The 15,404-nt window shown below is 43.1% G+C and overlaps 1 protein-coding gene across 19 annotated transcripts in view; it reads right to left on the reverse strand.

Moving 5' to 3' along the window:
- Positions 1-15,404, reverse strand: part of DST (dystonin) — a 2,190,048-nt gene that overhangs the window by 39,664 nt on the left and 2,134,980 nt on the right. For all 19 annotated transcript variants that reach the window (XM_069606170.1, XM_069606155.1, XM_069606164.1 and 16 more), the window contains 2 exons: positions 4,406-4,594; positions 1,758-1,887 (listed from right to left, as the gene is read on the reverse strand). In XM_069606170.1, coding sequence (XP_069462271.1) covers positions 1,758-1,887; positions 4,406-4,594 — 319 coding nt within the window. The remainder of the gene's footprint in view (positions 1-1,757; positions 1,888-4,405; positions 4,595-15,404) is intronic.

The following is a 15,404-nucleotide window of genomic DNA, read 5'->3' on the forward strand; positions in this document are numbered from 1 at the left end:
ACAAATTTCAGCCTCCCAGCTTCAAGGAATCCTCCTCTGGAAGGTCTTTTTCAACCACGACTGGAAAGACACCTGCTGTCACCTGTGTGTAGTGGCCGTTTTAGGAACTTATCTTCCCCCTTCTGGTGAAGTGTCCTGAAGAGGTCTGCATCAGTGTCGTCTGCATTTCTTTCTCACCAAGGGTTGCACTCTGCTCCTGGAACCGACCAGAAGGATCCCTCACTTGCAGCCCTCACTGGAACCAATGGTGGGAAAACCTATCTCCAGCTACCCCCAGCCAACCCATTTAATCATCTGTGAAAATCAGAGTCAGGAGGACAAGTTATTGCAACGCATTCGTCGCCCCCCAACCCCTGTTCGCCTTAGAATAAACCTTAGAATTAACTTTGGTTATTCTATTCCATCACATTTTGATCATCGTGTTCAAAAGCCACTGTGTCTGAAAGATAGGAATATCATTTTACCTACCAGTAACTTTGGTAAATATCTTCTGGAATATTTCACCAACACAAGACCTCTTCCTACATCAAACCCTTTTCCAAAGAAGACTTTTGGGCACAAGGCCCCACTCATAGGGATTGGATTCATACAGTTAGGGAACATTTCTTGTGACTTGGTTCCATTCTACTGCATACCTACTTATTTTCTTTTTGTTGAATAAGTCATTGAATGCATTTCTAAGAAGCTAAAGGTGACTGTACATATGTTTATAATTGAGTATTGTGTAATACCACCTGCTTATTTCATTTCCTAGTGTGTGTTTTGGGCATAGAATACATATAGTATGTTTGTACTTGACTGTCTGAATAGAATTATTGTGTGCGTCACTGTGTGGACTCATTGTGGACCCTGATCCCACTCACACTCTCCTGAGAATATCCTTGACTGCTCTCTTCTGCTACCTTGATTGGGTTTTGGCTAACCTCTCAGAATTCCCCTGTTCACTATAACTAGGGTGGCCTCCTAAAATCTATCCACCTGGCCAGATTCTAGAAATTCATCTTAATACAGTGCAATATTGGATTTCACTGTAAGCTATACCAGAAGAAGCTGGTGCTTTGGCATCAATCCTTAGACCACACCCAGTCTATTATATTGACTTTGTGAATGAAAGACCTCTGATTGTACTGTGACTCATGCCATGAAGATATTTGCTTCATAGAAAGTTCCTCATATGAAAGCTTTAAAGCTTTCCACAAATTTCAACTTCTGATCAAATCCTTTGGAGGTTATGAATTAGATTTGAACTGGAAATTCCTGCAATAAACATACATATTCAGCCTCAGAAAGCAACTGTGACTGTTGAGTGTAACGGTCATAGAAGGACTAAATGAAATAAAATAACAGATCAAAGATAGACAGCAAAAAACTACACTTCACTTTCAGCTTGAATAACATGTTACAGAAGAGCAGAACACACCAATAAGATCTAAATCAGACATTGAAGGCTGAGTTCCTGCATGCATCAATAGATGTTGGTGTTTTTCTTTATAAAAAAACAGACACATAACAATACAATGTGGTAGACCCTGGCCATTAATATTCACATTATATGCATTGGCCAGGCGATCAATACATGCACTAAGATTTCAGATGGGATTTCAAATATGATCAAAGGCAATTTACACTGTACAGGATAATCCTCTCAGTGCAAGTCATCAAATGCAATGACATTATATTGAGACCACCTGCAGAAGCTGCAATGTTCACTGCAGGCCCACATTGTGGAAAAGCTTGTATAATGACTTGTGACTTACGGGCTGCCCTCCGTTTGTCTGGGACAGGGATATTAGAGTGCACTGGTCCCTGGTCAGCCGCTTTCCTCTTGTATGTCTTGGTGAGTTTGTCAACATCTGGCTGTTTTCTGGTCATTTCTTCCATGAACGACTACAATCACAAAACAGACACATTAAAAATAGGGACTACATAGAAAGAAAAGAAGTGGGCTGGACCATCCTGGACACAGAAAACATTTCCCAAAATGAACTAGGGGGATTTAAGAACAAAACATCCAACAAAACATCAAGTGCATCAGAGCCCTTCAGATACCACCTCAGTATTGTGATTGATCAAACAAGAAGGGTGCAAACCCACAGTGTATCGGATAAGGCCTATTAGTGTATCTTTTGTTTTTACTTTAGCAATAAAACCCACCGTAGAACCATACTGATAATCTTACTCTTAAACATGGGATACTTCAGTGTCATCGGATGTTTATCTTGCATGGAATGCACATTCAAAGGTTTCATGTCAATCTGTTACTTCAAAGCTAGTTCAGTCCAGAAACAATGTAGAGAGGCAAGAGCAGAAATTCATGCCATATTGAGTTTGAGGCTCCAATTAGTCTTTCCAAAGCAAATTGGGTGTTTATTCACATAGGATGGCTCCAAGCAGCATTCATTTTTTACAAAAAAGCTTGGCCTCGCCCATCCTAGGATCTTGTTACAAGTACTGCCTGTTGTTGTCACCAGCCTAATTATGGGACTGGTGCAGTAACCATATGCTTCTTTTTTCCTTAGGGCTGCCGCATGCAGTAATTACCACTTCATTAGAATACATCATAAATTACCTCCAAATGTTATCTCCACCCAAGGGGTGTACGTTAACAGGTCCTGAAAAACTCCCTTGCTATTTTTAAATATTTTTTCTCCTGTACTGAAGGTAAGCACACAGTCTTTTTATGGAGGCATCGCTCATGCGCACCGCCTCACCACCATTGCGGAAAGGTCAGAGGTGAATATGTTGTGCATTCAAAAAATGTTTACATTAGTGGTATGATACGATATGGGACACAGTACATTTCCATTCTCAAATGGAAAAAATTAAAAAAGGTAAAATAATGCATGCAGAATTCCAGAAATGCGGAATGTGGTAACGTTATTTACCTCAATGGATACTTCAATTAAGACATCTGACAAACATATAATCAGGACCTTGGTGTCTCAGCTAAGGTAGAAAAACTGGAACCTGTAAATCTCTCATTATGCATTAATGGCATGACAGAGTGTCAGGGGGTAGGGTGAGTGGGTAAAAAGTCCCCAGCAGAACATGGCAGCATGGTACTGGGGCAGAAAGTGTGGCTGGTCAACATGGGCTAGGCTCCTCCATAGAAACGACTGCTTTGTCTGTCAATGTTAAGGATGGAATAGGGACACAAGGTGGAAAATCAACTTCTGACCCTCGAACAAATTAATTGGGAATGTCTTCACCCCTTGCCATTCCAAGAACATAACAAAAGGGGTTGCCTGGAAAACCAACACGATCAGTGACACTCTTCAAACAAGTGTGAGGTTCTTACGGTGTGACTGGACGGCTGAAAAGAATTGGAGACCTCTTAATATGATGTCAGAGTTTTCAGTCGGGAAGGAGGTGAAAATGCTGATGGAGGGCGTGCTAAAACAGGTACTTGCTGAAGCATACCACAAACTCTTAATAAGACCACCCTTTAAAGAGGAACTTAGCCAGACCTCATGTGGCTCGGGCAGTGGCAAAAACTTGATAACAGGAACATCACTGGACATGGGTGGCACTACCTGCAGTTTGTGTTCAAGTGCAGCTCACAACCACATATGAAGTAGGGGACCTGTCCAGAGCAGGGCTGGTGCAAGGAATCATGCTGCCCCAGCCCCTTTGTCATTTGGAAGGGCCTTCATGCCCCCATACTTAAAACGTGGCTATAATGTTTGCTTTAGGGCCAACGTGGTGCCCTTCCTGCTGGCCCTCTGCTGGTGGTGTCCTAAGTAGCTGTCTAGAAATGCCTTACTGTAGCTCCTTCCCTGGGCCTAAGACACTGATAAAGAACTGTTGCACTGGAAAGCACTGGGCAGCGCAACTCTGAACGCGCCCTCTATGTTTATAATGTGGTTACACTGGGTGAATTACTATCAAAGGGACCAATATGCATTCCTGATATTTGCCACATTACGAATGAGACTAACCCCAAGATGGCGACTGCTATCTTTTCACTACAGTCCATAATAACTTTATTCTTTAAAAAAAAAAGCATGTTGCTTGACATATTATCTTCAGTCGTGTTACAGTAAATCTGTGTTTCAGATAAAACAATATCTATTCAGAAACCAGAACTTTCAGAAGGATACATCTGAAGTACACTTTTACAACAGTGATGACTCGTGCTGTGAGACATGTCACTCCACTGCACTAGCTTTAAAGAAGGGTATCAAGGGTGCAGATGCATCTCTTTGTACTGTGCATACATGTAAAATGTGCCATGTGCAATGTAGACATTGGCAATGTAGTGTGGCACATTTCTGGAGACGTTGATGATGCAAGCCCAATGTATTCCTACATCCAAACTCTCCTTTGATGCACTGTGAAAATGTAATGTACAAACAAATGAAGTTATTTTGGGATACGTGCAGTGTCACCCACAATGCAAGCTTACCTGGTGTTCTGCTATAAGTGCTTTGACCTCGTCTATTTCTTCGGGGATGAACTCCTTGTCCTTTTCGTTGAGCGTGGCCTCTGCCCACTGCAGCCAGCCCAGCAATGTCTCCAGCAGCTCTTGCTTGGAGATGACTTCGGCCAGGGCTCCTGCCAATCTCTGCTGATGCTGCTTGGCCCATGCTAGAACCTGAAAGGCGTTCACACAAAATCGGTCAATGGTGTGGTTGCTTTCATTTAACTATCCTATGCGACAGTCACAGGAAGAATAGCGGTGTCTGCTTGAATGGTCCCAGGGTGTCAGCCCTGTAACGATATCGGCATCTGGTCAACATGTTATCTGTACACTTTCTTATGTTGCCTGCATTAGTTGAAGAGAGCCCTTAAACACCGAGGTGACTGACACATGTGGACTTTCTCTTTGCCTCTGCTTTTCCACTCCAGTGCAAGAGTTAGTTAACAAATTATAAGTTATTTGAGATCACAGTAGTGATTTACTGAGGTATTGTTGCCTTTTTGTATATAGAAATGAATTTTAATAATGTAAGCAGAAGAGCTACTAATGCATGTGAACTTGCCATTTAAATACAAAATGTCAACAACCAATACTCAAGTAGCAAATAAGTGCCATTATGCCTTCCCATTATGAATCCTACAGACACTGAGTTTATGCAAACCCAACATTCAGCGAATTATTTAGTTTATGCCATGTGAACCTCACTACTGTAGGAGCGGAAGAAGAGTGGTGTTAATGGTACATACTTCAGTATGTCAAATAAAAACAATCTAGGCATGTATTGTTTGGTAGAGACACTCTTGTAATCATAAATAGTAGACCACCTCAATTGTTTTAAGAGTACTCGGATTTGATTTCATACAATCCACTATTAATACCGGTAGAAATCATTGCAGAAAACCTGTGAAAATGAGCCCACGTGAACACAACAGACGATAACTGAGCAGCCTTTTGGGATTTCCAAACAAAATGGCCCCAAAACATGCATGACCAATGGTTCTGCAACATGACTTATTCTGCCAGCTGAACGCTTCCAAAGTGAACGGAACTACAACACAAAAAAAAGGTGCAATTGCAAAGCGAGCAACTCACTACAATGGTCCAATACTGTTCACCCACACATCTCCTCCCACACCCACAAACAGAGGGGCTTTCACACAGCCAGATGGTAAAGCAACACTCGGATATGACCACTTGAAGGCCATGACTGCATACTCAAAAGTACAAACACGTTCGTGCATGCACACGGACATGTCCCACACACAAGTGTGATTGAGACAACAGTAAAAGATTGGAAATTAACTATCAACCACATTTACACATCCTGCATACCCATCAAAGGTAAGAGTTAGCCATGCTGCTGTGGTCAGATGAAAAAGAAACATACCCAGAGCCACGCATGGGCTCACCAGAGGCATCCTACACACTCTGGAAGAAATTACCATCACACACAATCTATCACTCATGCTCACCAGCATGTCAATCACACTCATACATTCGCCCATCAACTCCATTCTACAAACTGCCAACCCTGCAACACCAAATCTAGGGACCCATAATACAGTTGGGGTCTTATGAAAACAACCATGGCGCCATCCACCCACAAATGCCAATGAAACCGGCAAAATCTGACAGGGCAAGATAAGCGGATCATAACCAAACCATGCCCTCTCCCCTACATCTGCAGAGGCTCCAAGTAGGAATTCAGATCTGGAAGTCAGCAGGCACTGCTTGCTGATCCATTTTCTAAGACACAAACCATTGGCAGACACAATACCAGTCATGCCAATATGCCCAAGCCACCACTGCAACCATGCATGCCCTCCCTGTCCCCCCCAGCAATTGATCATCTGATGCACATCACTGATTGGCTGTCAAGCATTGGCCCAGCACGGCAGGAAGCAACCACATGCATGGCCGCACTTGACCTGCCTAATTGCACAGGAACATCAAAGCCTACGTCTAGTGATGACAGTTATGATTGACACCTGAATCCTTCACAATCCATACACCAGCACATGCATATGGAGACTCGGTGGTGCTGCAGCAATAGCTCCAGAGGAGCAGTTCATGCAGGGATGGAAAGATGCCAAACACCTTTTGTTGTAGACACCCTGTCCTGCTATGAGCAGCTGTGAGGAAATGGAGCCAGGGAAACCCAGTGTAACACCACCAACTTCTATCTAAGCAGACATTAAGGACTGGACTACCCGAGTCACCTATCACAAATAAAACATGCTGTCCCCTCCCACCTTTATGATCCGTTGCTCAATTTGACATAAACTCGAACGTCTCTACTATACAACATGTGAGTGTTCAATCTGTTTATCAAATGAACCATTCTACATTTACACATTCATTCACTATACTTGTAAATCATGTTGAGATACATGTTACCTTCAGCTATATCTTTGCTCCGATTGTAACATTAATACAATACATATGAATACATAACATCCAATTACAGTCATATGCATTCTATAGACACATTGTTCCCTATAAATGCATTTCCTGAATGTTTACTCAACAACATTGCAATATTTTCAGTCCTCGAAAGTGTTTTTTGTTCTTTCAGGGGCATTCCACTCTAGTAATGGGTTATTCTTGACATTATAATGTATGTAGGTTAAATATAAATGTCACAATATCTTACATGCAGTCTCAAGTGTGGATTGTTGGGATTGGGTCAGTTTCTTTGCTATACATTGATATGCATGGTTAATCACGGTTCCATGTGATAATGTCCCTGCAAAAATGTCAACAAAAAATGGCCATGGTTTGCAGGGACATTATCACATTTTCAAGAGGAGCGGGGACACCCCTGCAACCCTTGCTCCCCTTGAGCCCATATATATGGTCACCACATAGAAAGTCCCCACAGCCTTTCCCGGTGATCATATGTATGTTGACCATATATACATGGGGATAATATTACCGGATACCGAACTTTAAAATGTTTTATTTGAGCAAGTTATTATTTCCTACTTCCATGGACATCTAGTGGATTTTTAAATGCTCTGCTGTCTATTGAGCCTTAATTTGATAAGTGTTCAGCGGGTTATCCTGTATTTCTCCCATGTGCTTTTCGCACTTGTTTCTGAAACCTCATCTCTACGCCATTGCCACAGCATCAACATAGGAGCGCAGTGGTGGTCTGTGGCCGGATGTGGCGGCTGAGACTGTCTAGTTCCACTCCACATCATGGCCAGAGCGTGTCTGTTCAGGGGCAGATGAGTCAGCTTGAAACTGTGCATGATTGGACAGCCCTTGCCAATTTGAAAGGTGCAGATCCTAACCATTGGTGGGCTGGGGGGTCTAATTTAGCCTGAATTTAGGATAAAAGGTAGACTCAGGCCGACATTCTTCAGATCGCTGCTGGAGCCAAGACCCCTTCAAAGAAGAGAATCTCACTAAAGACCTGTGGCTCTACACTGCAGCCAACAAGCATTGCCTTCCCCAATTATTCTGGCGAAGACCTGCTCCTATGTTTGACATCCTGAAGGCCTTCACTGGTGCTTCAACCAGTGGACCAGAGGGAACAACCAGCCTCCACCCCTACTCGAGGATCTTGCCCTTAGAAGCCATTGGAAGTGTCCGAGAGCACCCTGTGGACTGACAAGCTCCTGTCTGGGCTACCTCTATGCATTGGTCACTGTCCAGAGTTCGGACTTGGGACTCTGCAGATCCTTACCTAGTGAGATAAGGGCTCTTCTCTTGCAGTTGCACCTCTCCAGCACGAAGAGGGACAATGCAGGACCACCTTATTTGTTTTTGTCAGGAGGGTCGTCTTCCCCTGTCTGATCACAGTGTTCATCGCAGTCCCCCGGCCTTCATTGTGCCCTGGGGATCCTATGTGGTGGCCAGAATTGTTAGGGTCCTTTCTTCATCATACAAGGGTCACCAAAGTGTACAGTGCCAGGAACCAGTGTGCCAGATCACGGAGCTGCCGACTAGCCGGACCTAAATCCTGACGACGAAAGTAAACTCTGTCTATCCATGGGGATACACAATAATGAATTAAAGGCTGCCTGGTGTGAGGAGCCATGCTGGGGATCCTTAAACGAAATGAAAAAAGGTTTGAGTAAAGGACCATGCGCAAGGGTTACTTTACTCTTAAAAGGAAGAAAAAAAACGTTAAAGCACCCGAGACAAGGGTTTTAACCCTCTCCCTTGAGGGTTGTTAGGCACTCTGCTCTGCGCCGCTATCACCATTGCTGTCCGGGCCAACAGAGAAGCACTTCTCTGACAGGCAGGCTAGTGACCAATATCATTACGGCCTTCCATATGGTCCCCAATCACTGCTGCAGCCCCAGTTCATCTAATTTACTGGCATACCCCAAGGTGGGAAGCGCCCAATGTTTTAGCCCTCCTTGGGTTGCAGTTTCTTAAAGGGACCATCCCTAACAGGTGGCCCACCTGCACTCCCTGGGCCACACCTGGCAGATGTGGCCCAGGTTGAGTAGTGTTGTGGAGGCCCTCACTGCTTCATACCATGCCGGGCTGCATCTGACATATGCAACCCGACAAACTTCAAATAAGGGACTTCCCCACGCTGCTAGTACCTGTTGGGATGCTGCGAGTATATGCAGCCCAGCCAAAGAAAAGACTTTGGGGCCCCAAACACTTCTGCTGCCTATCCATAAATAAGAAATGCTTGCCAGAACCATCACAAGTGAGCTCAAGATACAGAAGAACATCAAGAAAGCACAGCAAGGACCTTGTAAGGCGTTTTTATATATAGTTTGTGTACAGTATACTGTATGGACTTTGTATATATTTGTGAAGGACTTAACATTTTTTAAGATTTAAAAGGAATCTTTTAAATATTTTTGAAGGTTTAAAAAAAACACAACTGCTTAGTCTTCAGTTACTTGTATATATTGTATTTTTTTTATTTTTTTTTTTACAAAACTCCCTGCTCGTGTACTGAAAGAGAAAAGTATATATACACATGTAACAACTAAAAGAACCATACACCAGCCTGGTGTCCGCCTTTCCTTTTGTGTGCAAGTCACTTTAACCTAGCACTTTTATTTCCTTAGGGGTATTTGGGGAATACCTGCCCCAATCCTTGCCTTTTCATCCCTTCTCCATGTCACAGTGGGGCTCACCAGGGTGATGTTGGACCCAAGTAAGGGGGGGGTGGAGACAGGCAAGAGGTGGGTCAGGTATTCAGTAAAGGTATACAATAAGTATATTGTGTACCCACCTACACATGTCTCCCAATAAGGTGCATGGTATGATCTTCCTGATACATCTGCCCCATAACCCCTATACCCTCTACAATGGAACAATAGATAATGTAAGTGGGCCTAGGTTTCTAGCAGAATAGGGGTCTAGGGGTGAGTCAGCATACCTGTTTCTACTCCCACCTCTCTCCATAGGGTTTAACCCTACCTCTCCCTTGCTTGGTGGTGACTGGTGACATTTTGTCGAAGGATCTCCACAGGCTGCCTCTAAGGTGATGGGAATTGGGGGAGGGACGCCTACGCACTTTGCTTGTTTTTGATCTTCACTACTTGAGACACTTACACCTACATGTTGGCTTTGCCACACGTGTTCATCCTCCTTAAAAGTCTGCTAGCTCACTGCAAAGGTTTAACTTTGGGACGTGTGACTCTTAGTGTACTAGGCCACATCTTCTTTAGTAAAGAAGGACTTTTTAAGTTCAAGGGCTTCTTTTTTATAAGGCTGTGTATAGCAGGTTTCTACTCTTTGAATTACTCACCAGCTCTGCAACTGGTTTATTATTTACCATTGTTTTTGTTTCCTCCAATTGCTTTAGTATAGTTCAGTAATCTTTTAAACTGACCTTACTGTGTTGGTGCTCTTTAGCTGTGTTAGTAGTGTATGTTTAGTAGTTTAGTTACCTATGGTTTTAATTGATAAGAGTTTTTCAAGGCCTAATAAATATTACTGAATTTGTATATGATCTGCCTAATTTGAATTAAAGTACTCAGTGAGCTTTGGCGAACCAGATGAAGGAGTCAGACTAATAACTGACATGTTCAAGGGTGTTTATTAAAAATAAAAGGAAAAATGTGAATCTAGCCCTATCACTATGAGGGAAGCTCTTTGCTTAACAAATTAAAACTAATGGTGCTCAAAAGAAAACAGTCCTTAGTCCAAATCCTAACGTCTACCTGGCCCTACCACTTAGGAAAACCCAACCCAAAGAAGGAGGCTGGAGCAATAGCCTCTGTATGTGGCTACTGCCTGGTCCAATCACTTGGATCTCTTATCCATAGGATTCACAAGTTCATCAATGTCGTAAAACACGGCTCACTACCTCTCTGCGGGTGCTGTATTTCAAATCTCAGTTCTTCACAATTCTCGCTCTCCAGGAAGGGAAGGGTTTTCTTACACAATTCTGCCGATTTAGACTTGGTTCTGTACCAGGTTCTTGTTTTATCAAAACAGTTCACAGCCTCACTGCGGGATCAGTGTGCCAATTTTTCGTAAGCCCCATAAGGTTTCCTTTTCCTCAGGAAAAACAAAGCTTCTTTAACACAACTGCACCATTTCCCCCTTGGCTCCTGACAGTGTCCTTGTCTTGCTTGTAAATATCCAAACCCTCCAGGTTTGCTCTCCTCACAATTCTGTAAGTTATAATTCAGGTTTCTTGGACTTCTCAAAGTTCTCCAGCCCTCTTTAAGGCTTGCTTTAGCAGGCATCGGTATGGCGTCTGCCTGTGCAGGTTTTCCTGGGCTCCCATAACCCTTGTGGCTTCTCCAGCCTTGGAAATTAAAGTCTCCCTGTTTCGTGGGACTCTCCAAAGCCCTATGGCCCTTTGATAGGCTTGTTTTTTCTCCATTTGGGTTTTCCGGGAACCCGTAACCCTTGTGGCTGTCCACTCTCTCAAGCGTTACCTCTTTGGGAACGTTTGCTTCCCTAATGTTAAAGTCTCTCAGCTTCTCAGGACTCTCCGAAGTCCACTGGGCCTTTTGTAGTCTTGTTTTCCCTCTGCTTGGGTTTATCGGACTCCCGTAACCTCTGCAGCTTCTCCAGCCTTGAGTCTCTTAGTTTATGGGGGCTCTAAGAAGCCCTATGGCCTGCTGATGGGCTTGTTTTCTCTCTGCTTGGATTTATCAGGCTCCTGTAACCTTGACGGCTTCCCAAGCCTTGATTATCAATATTCGTACCCCTCAATTGCGTTCTCACCTCGAAAGCATTTGCTTCCCTTCTGTTGCTTGTCTTAGTGGCAAATGCACTTCCCGTACGGATTATGGATATCCGGGCTCTCCTATGCAGTCTAGTCTGGACATCGTTTGCCAGGCTCCCACCATGGCTTCCTTGTGGTCACACCACCAAATGATATGGTTGCTTTCCCGTGTCTGTCTCTTTCCTGACCTTGACTTCTAGGTCGGTTAGGACACCAGCCTTACGGCATCCGGCTAGCGTCTAGTTTGCTCCCTATGCTACAGCTGGCTTTGCGGTCTAGAGTGGCTCTGCTCCTCCAGGATGTCTTCCTGTCAGAGACTCACTTCTGCATGGATTATCTCTTCTCAATTGAAAGTTCCTCTTGGTTTTAGGTATGAAATCCAAAACAAAAGGGGTATGTCTTCTCTTTGAGTGTGAAATTCAGGTGAGAATCAACATTACCTGAAGCCAAAGAGATTTAATTAATGTTACTATTCTGTGAATATTCTGTGAATACAAAACAGGAGTTTTCAAAACAGAAGTAATAATAGTCTTTACAAATCCCACATAGGCAGATAACGAGTTCCTTATCGGAATGGGAGTCCTTGTCTGTGAGAGAGGAGTCACACCCAGTCAGGACCCACTTGCCCAGACTCCTAGGGAGGATCTTGCTCGGGGGTCTCACCCCCCTATCCTCAAAAGGGGTGGCTCCCATCTGGGGAGAAGGATGAATAGTCCAGATTCATCACAGTGCACTTAACTGAACCTATTACCCCCCTCACACTTTGCTAAGTGCAAGCCTTACTTTTCAGTGAGATTACCTTGAATTAGGTTGGACATCAGTGTATTTTCCTGTTCACCAGAATAGAGTGGCCTCTCAGAATCGGTCCACAGGGCTGATTCTGAACATCCATTCTAACACACAGCATCGTGGTAGGAGAAATAGTGTGCAATGGCTGTGGATGGTGAGTTGCTGTCTCATTCCCATTCCTGTTCTCTTCATGTCCTCTTTTTCACATGAACAATGTTGTCACGGTAATGGTTGTCTTTGAACACCTCAATGGAGTTTGGTCAATGGCAGCTCTTCCAGCTTCGGTCATCGATGCTAGTGGAGTATTGTTCAGATGCAGGTCCACCACCCACAACGTGGGCGGAAGTACCATTTGAAGAAGATCATCTAACAGGGTATCAGGACCTCGGTAGTGATCTAATGATCATGTGCCATGAGAAAAATAACAGTGCTGATAACTTCAGGTTAGCAGCTAAGATGTGACACATTACAGCACACAGTAGTATATTTTGTTCTTAGATAACACAGGCAATTGTTGCATTATAGTTTTGCTTTTAGCCAGCATTGTGGCACATAACATTGTAGTACTTGCATGCACTTCACCTCACTGAGAGGATGCAGCACATTATTCTTCTACATCTGAGCATGGCACATACCATACTGCATGGCACCATACTTACTACACTTTTGCTGCATGACATGCTTGGAGAAAACACATGGTGCGTAGCACCGCATTCCTGCATGCATTACACTTCATAGAAAACACACAACACAGTGTGTAGCACACCTGCCCACAATCAAGTTCATGGCACTATATTTTCTGGTTATTTGGCAGCTGGATCAAAGGTGCATAGCACATATTTATTTATTTATTTTATTTATATGGTGCGGAATGAAGGCGCCTTGACAAGACAAAATAACAAAGAACAAATAATGCCAATCATACGGAAATCAGAAAGATGCGTAAGTCATACAATAATACTTTCACCATCTGGCACAGCACACACTAACAGCCCATTGCGTTGTAGTGTCTTTCATGGCTAACATGGGCACCTTTTGTTTTTGGTAGTTTTTAGAACACCTAATGTGGAATACACAGCACTGCATTATTGTGTCCGGTGACTGTAGGGATACTAAGCACTATGAGCAAGAGCTTTGCCATTTTTGAAGTAAGCCTCAGTTAGAGGTACTGAGCTGCTAGTATAGTGTATATAGTTATTAGTTGGGAGTTAGTTGAATTTCGTCTTGTCACACACGCTGAGCGCTCAAGGCCAGGTGGGGAGGGTATGAGATAGTTACCAGCTTATTATTGCAAGGGAAGCTTTTCTCAAGGGAAAAATGCTCAGTCCCAGACAGTAAATGCTGCCTCATCAGATAAGGAAAGAATACATAATGTTTTTGAAGGCCGCAGTGAGGGGAGGGATTAGTTCTGAGGCAGCCATTGTGAAATTGACTGAATAATATGCAGAAATTAGCAGACATTATGGTCCAGGAGTGGTGTTCAGCAGTGGACCGGTCATGTTTTTTCTAGAAGGTAATTTATTGCAGGGAGGTTACTAGAAGATGATGGATTGGCAACATGTATCGAGATAGGGAGCTACATAGTGCAGTGGGAATGGGAAATGAATAGAGGATGTGTGTGCCATGTTGGTTTGTTGCTCATTAGTCCATCTCGGTGGGACATTTCGGCCCCAGTTCAACAGAATGGTAAGCAAGCATCTACGGTCATGTTAAATAGCATTATGCATACTTGCAGTAGATCACCAGTTTTCAACAGATTAACTTGTCTTCAGCATATACCCTGGTGCAAACACAAGAAGCCTTGCTTTAGAATGCCAAACACTCTCTCAATAGTCTTTTTGGTATGCATAGGGGCCCTGTTGTATAGTTTCTTCTCTCTTCTTGTGATATCCTGAACCATTTCCTCCAGTGAGTATCCGCTGTCAACTCTGAGGGGGTACATTTTTGTTTGCGATTTTCTAGATGACTGGAGTATGCATCCAAATATGGGAGAGGCTGGTGCTTCTACTATGAACCAAATGTTTACCATATTAAAGATATTTAGACAGAACATGTTTTTGAGTAGTTCTGTTTTACCCTATATATGCCCTTTCCCTTGGGATTAAAAGAGGATGGATGTCTGTAGGTAGTGTGAGGGGTCAGAAATGAGAGGTGGACACAAAATGGTAGTGTTTTCAATATCAGACATATTTATTAAAACAAAAGGGTTGAATAAAGGCCTTTCTGTCCCTATCCTAAAGAAAGTTTCCCTGTCTGGGAAACTAAAACTAAAGATCTGCCAGTGTCTTGTCGTCAAACTTAGGTAAACCGTCCTTGTGTTCAAATCATATCTGACACTCGGACTAGAAATGAAACAACTAAGAAGTGTAAGGAAAACTGTCTCTGATCTATGTTTAGCAAAAAAGTGTTCAAATGTAAAGCGATTAGATAAATCCAACAAAATTATGGTTTCTTCCAAGGATGCATCCATTAATCCAGAAGAAGGTTCCCTTCCCCTGGAATATTTCAGAAGGGATGGTGAAAGTGTATTTTCCAAACAATGTTCCCTTAAGGATGGTAGGAATATTTCAGGAAGGATAGCAAAATTGTGTTTTCCATGCAATAACTTCTCAAAGCTAGCAAAGATATCAAATGCTTCAAAGATGGCAAAAGTGTCTCTTCCACACAATGTCTAAGGATGGCACAAGTGTCTCTTTTATAAAATGTCTTTCTGAGGATGGCACACGTGGCTCTTTTATAGAATGCCTTTCTAAGGATGACACAAGTGTCTCTTTTATACAACAACTTCTTAAGGATAACTTACTGGTCCACTCTCCAACCAGGAATCCTTCAGTAGATTATTTAGATCCCATGGTATACTCTCTTGCCAGGTATCTATTCACAATGTAGTTTTCTTTCATATACTTCACAAGGATTACCTGGTGTACTCCCCTGCCAGGAATCCCCCTCTGGGTTTTTTAGATCCCTGATATACTCTCCTGCCAGGTATCATTTACCCAAAGACTCAATGCCTGATATACTTCATTTACAAGG

The sequence above is a fragment of the Ambystoma mexicanum genome, chromosome 4p (assembly GCF_040938575.1).
Source record: "Ambystoma mexicanum isolate Mex_15411 chromosome 4p, UKY_AmexF1_1, whole genome shotgun sequence".
Taxonomy (NCBI): domain Eukaryota; kingdom Metazoa; phylum Chordata; class Amphibia; order Caudata; family Ambystomatidae; genus Ambystoma; species Ambystoma mexicanum.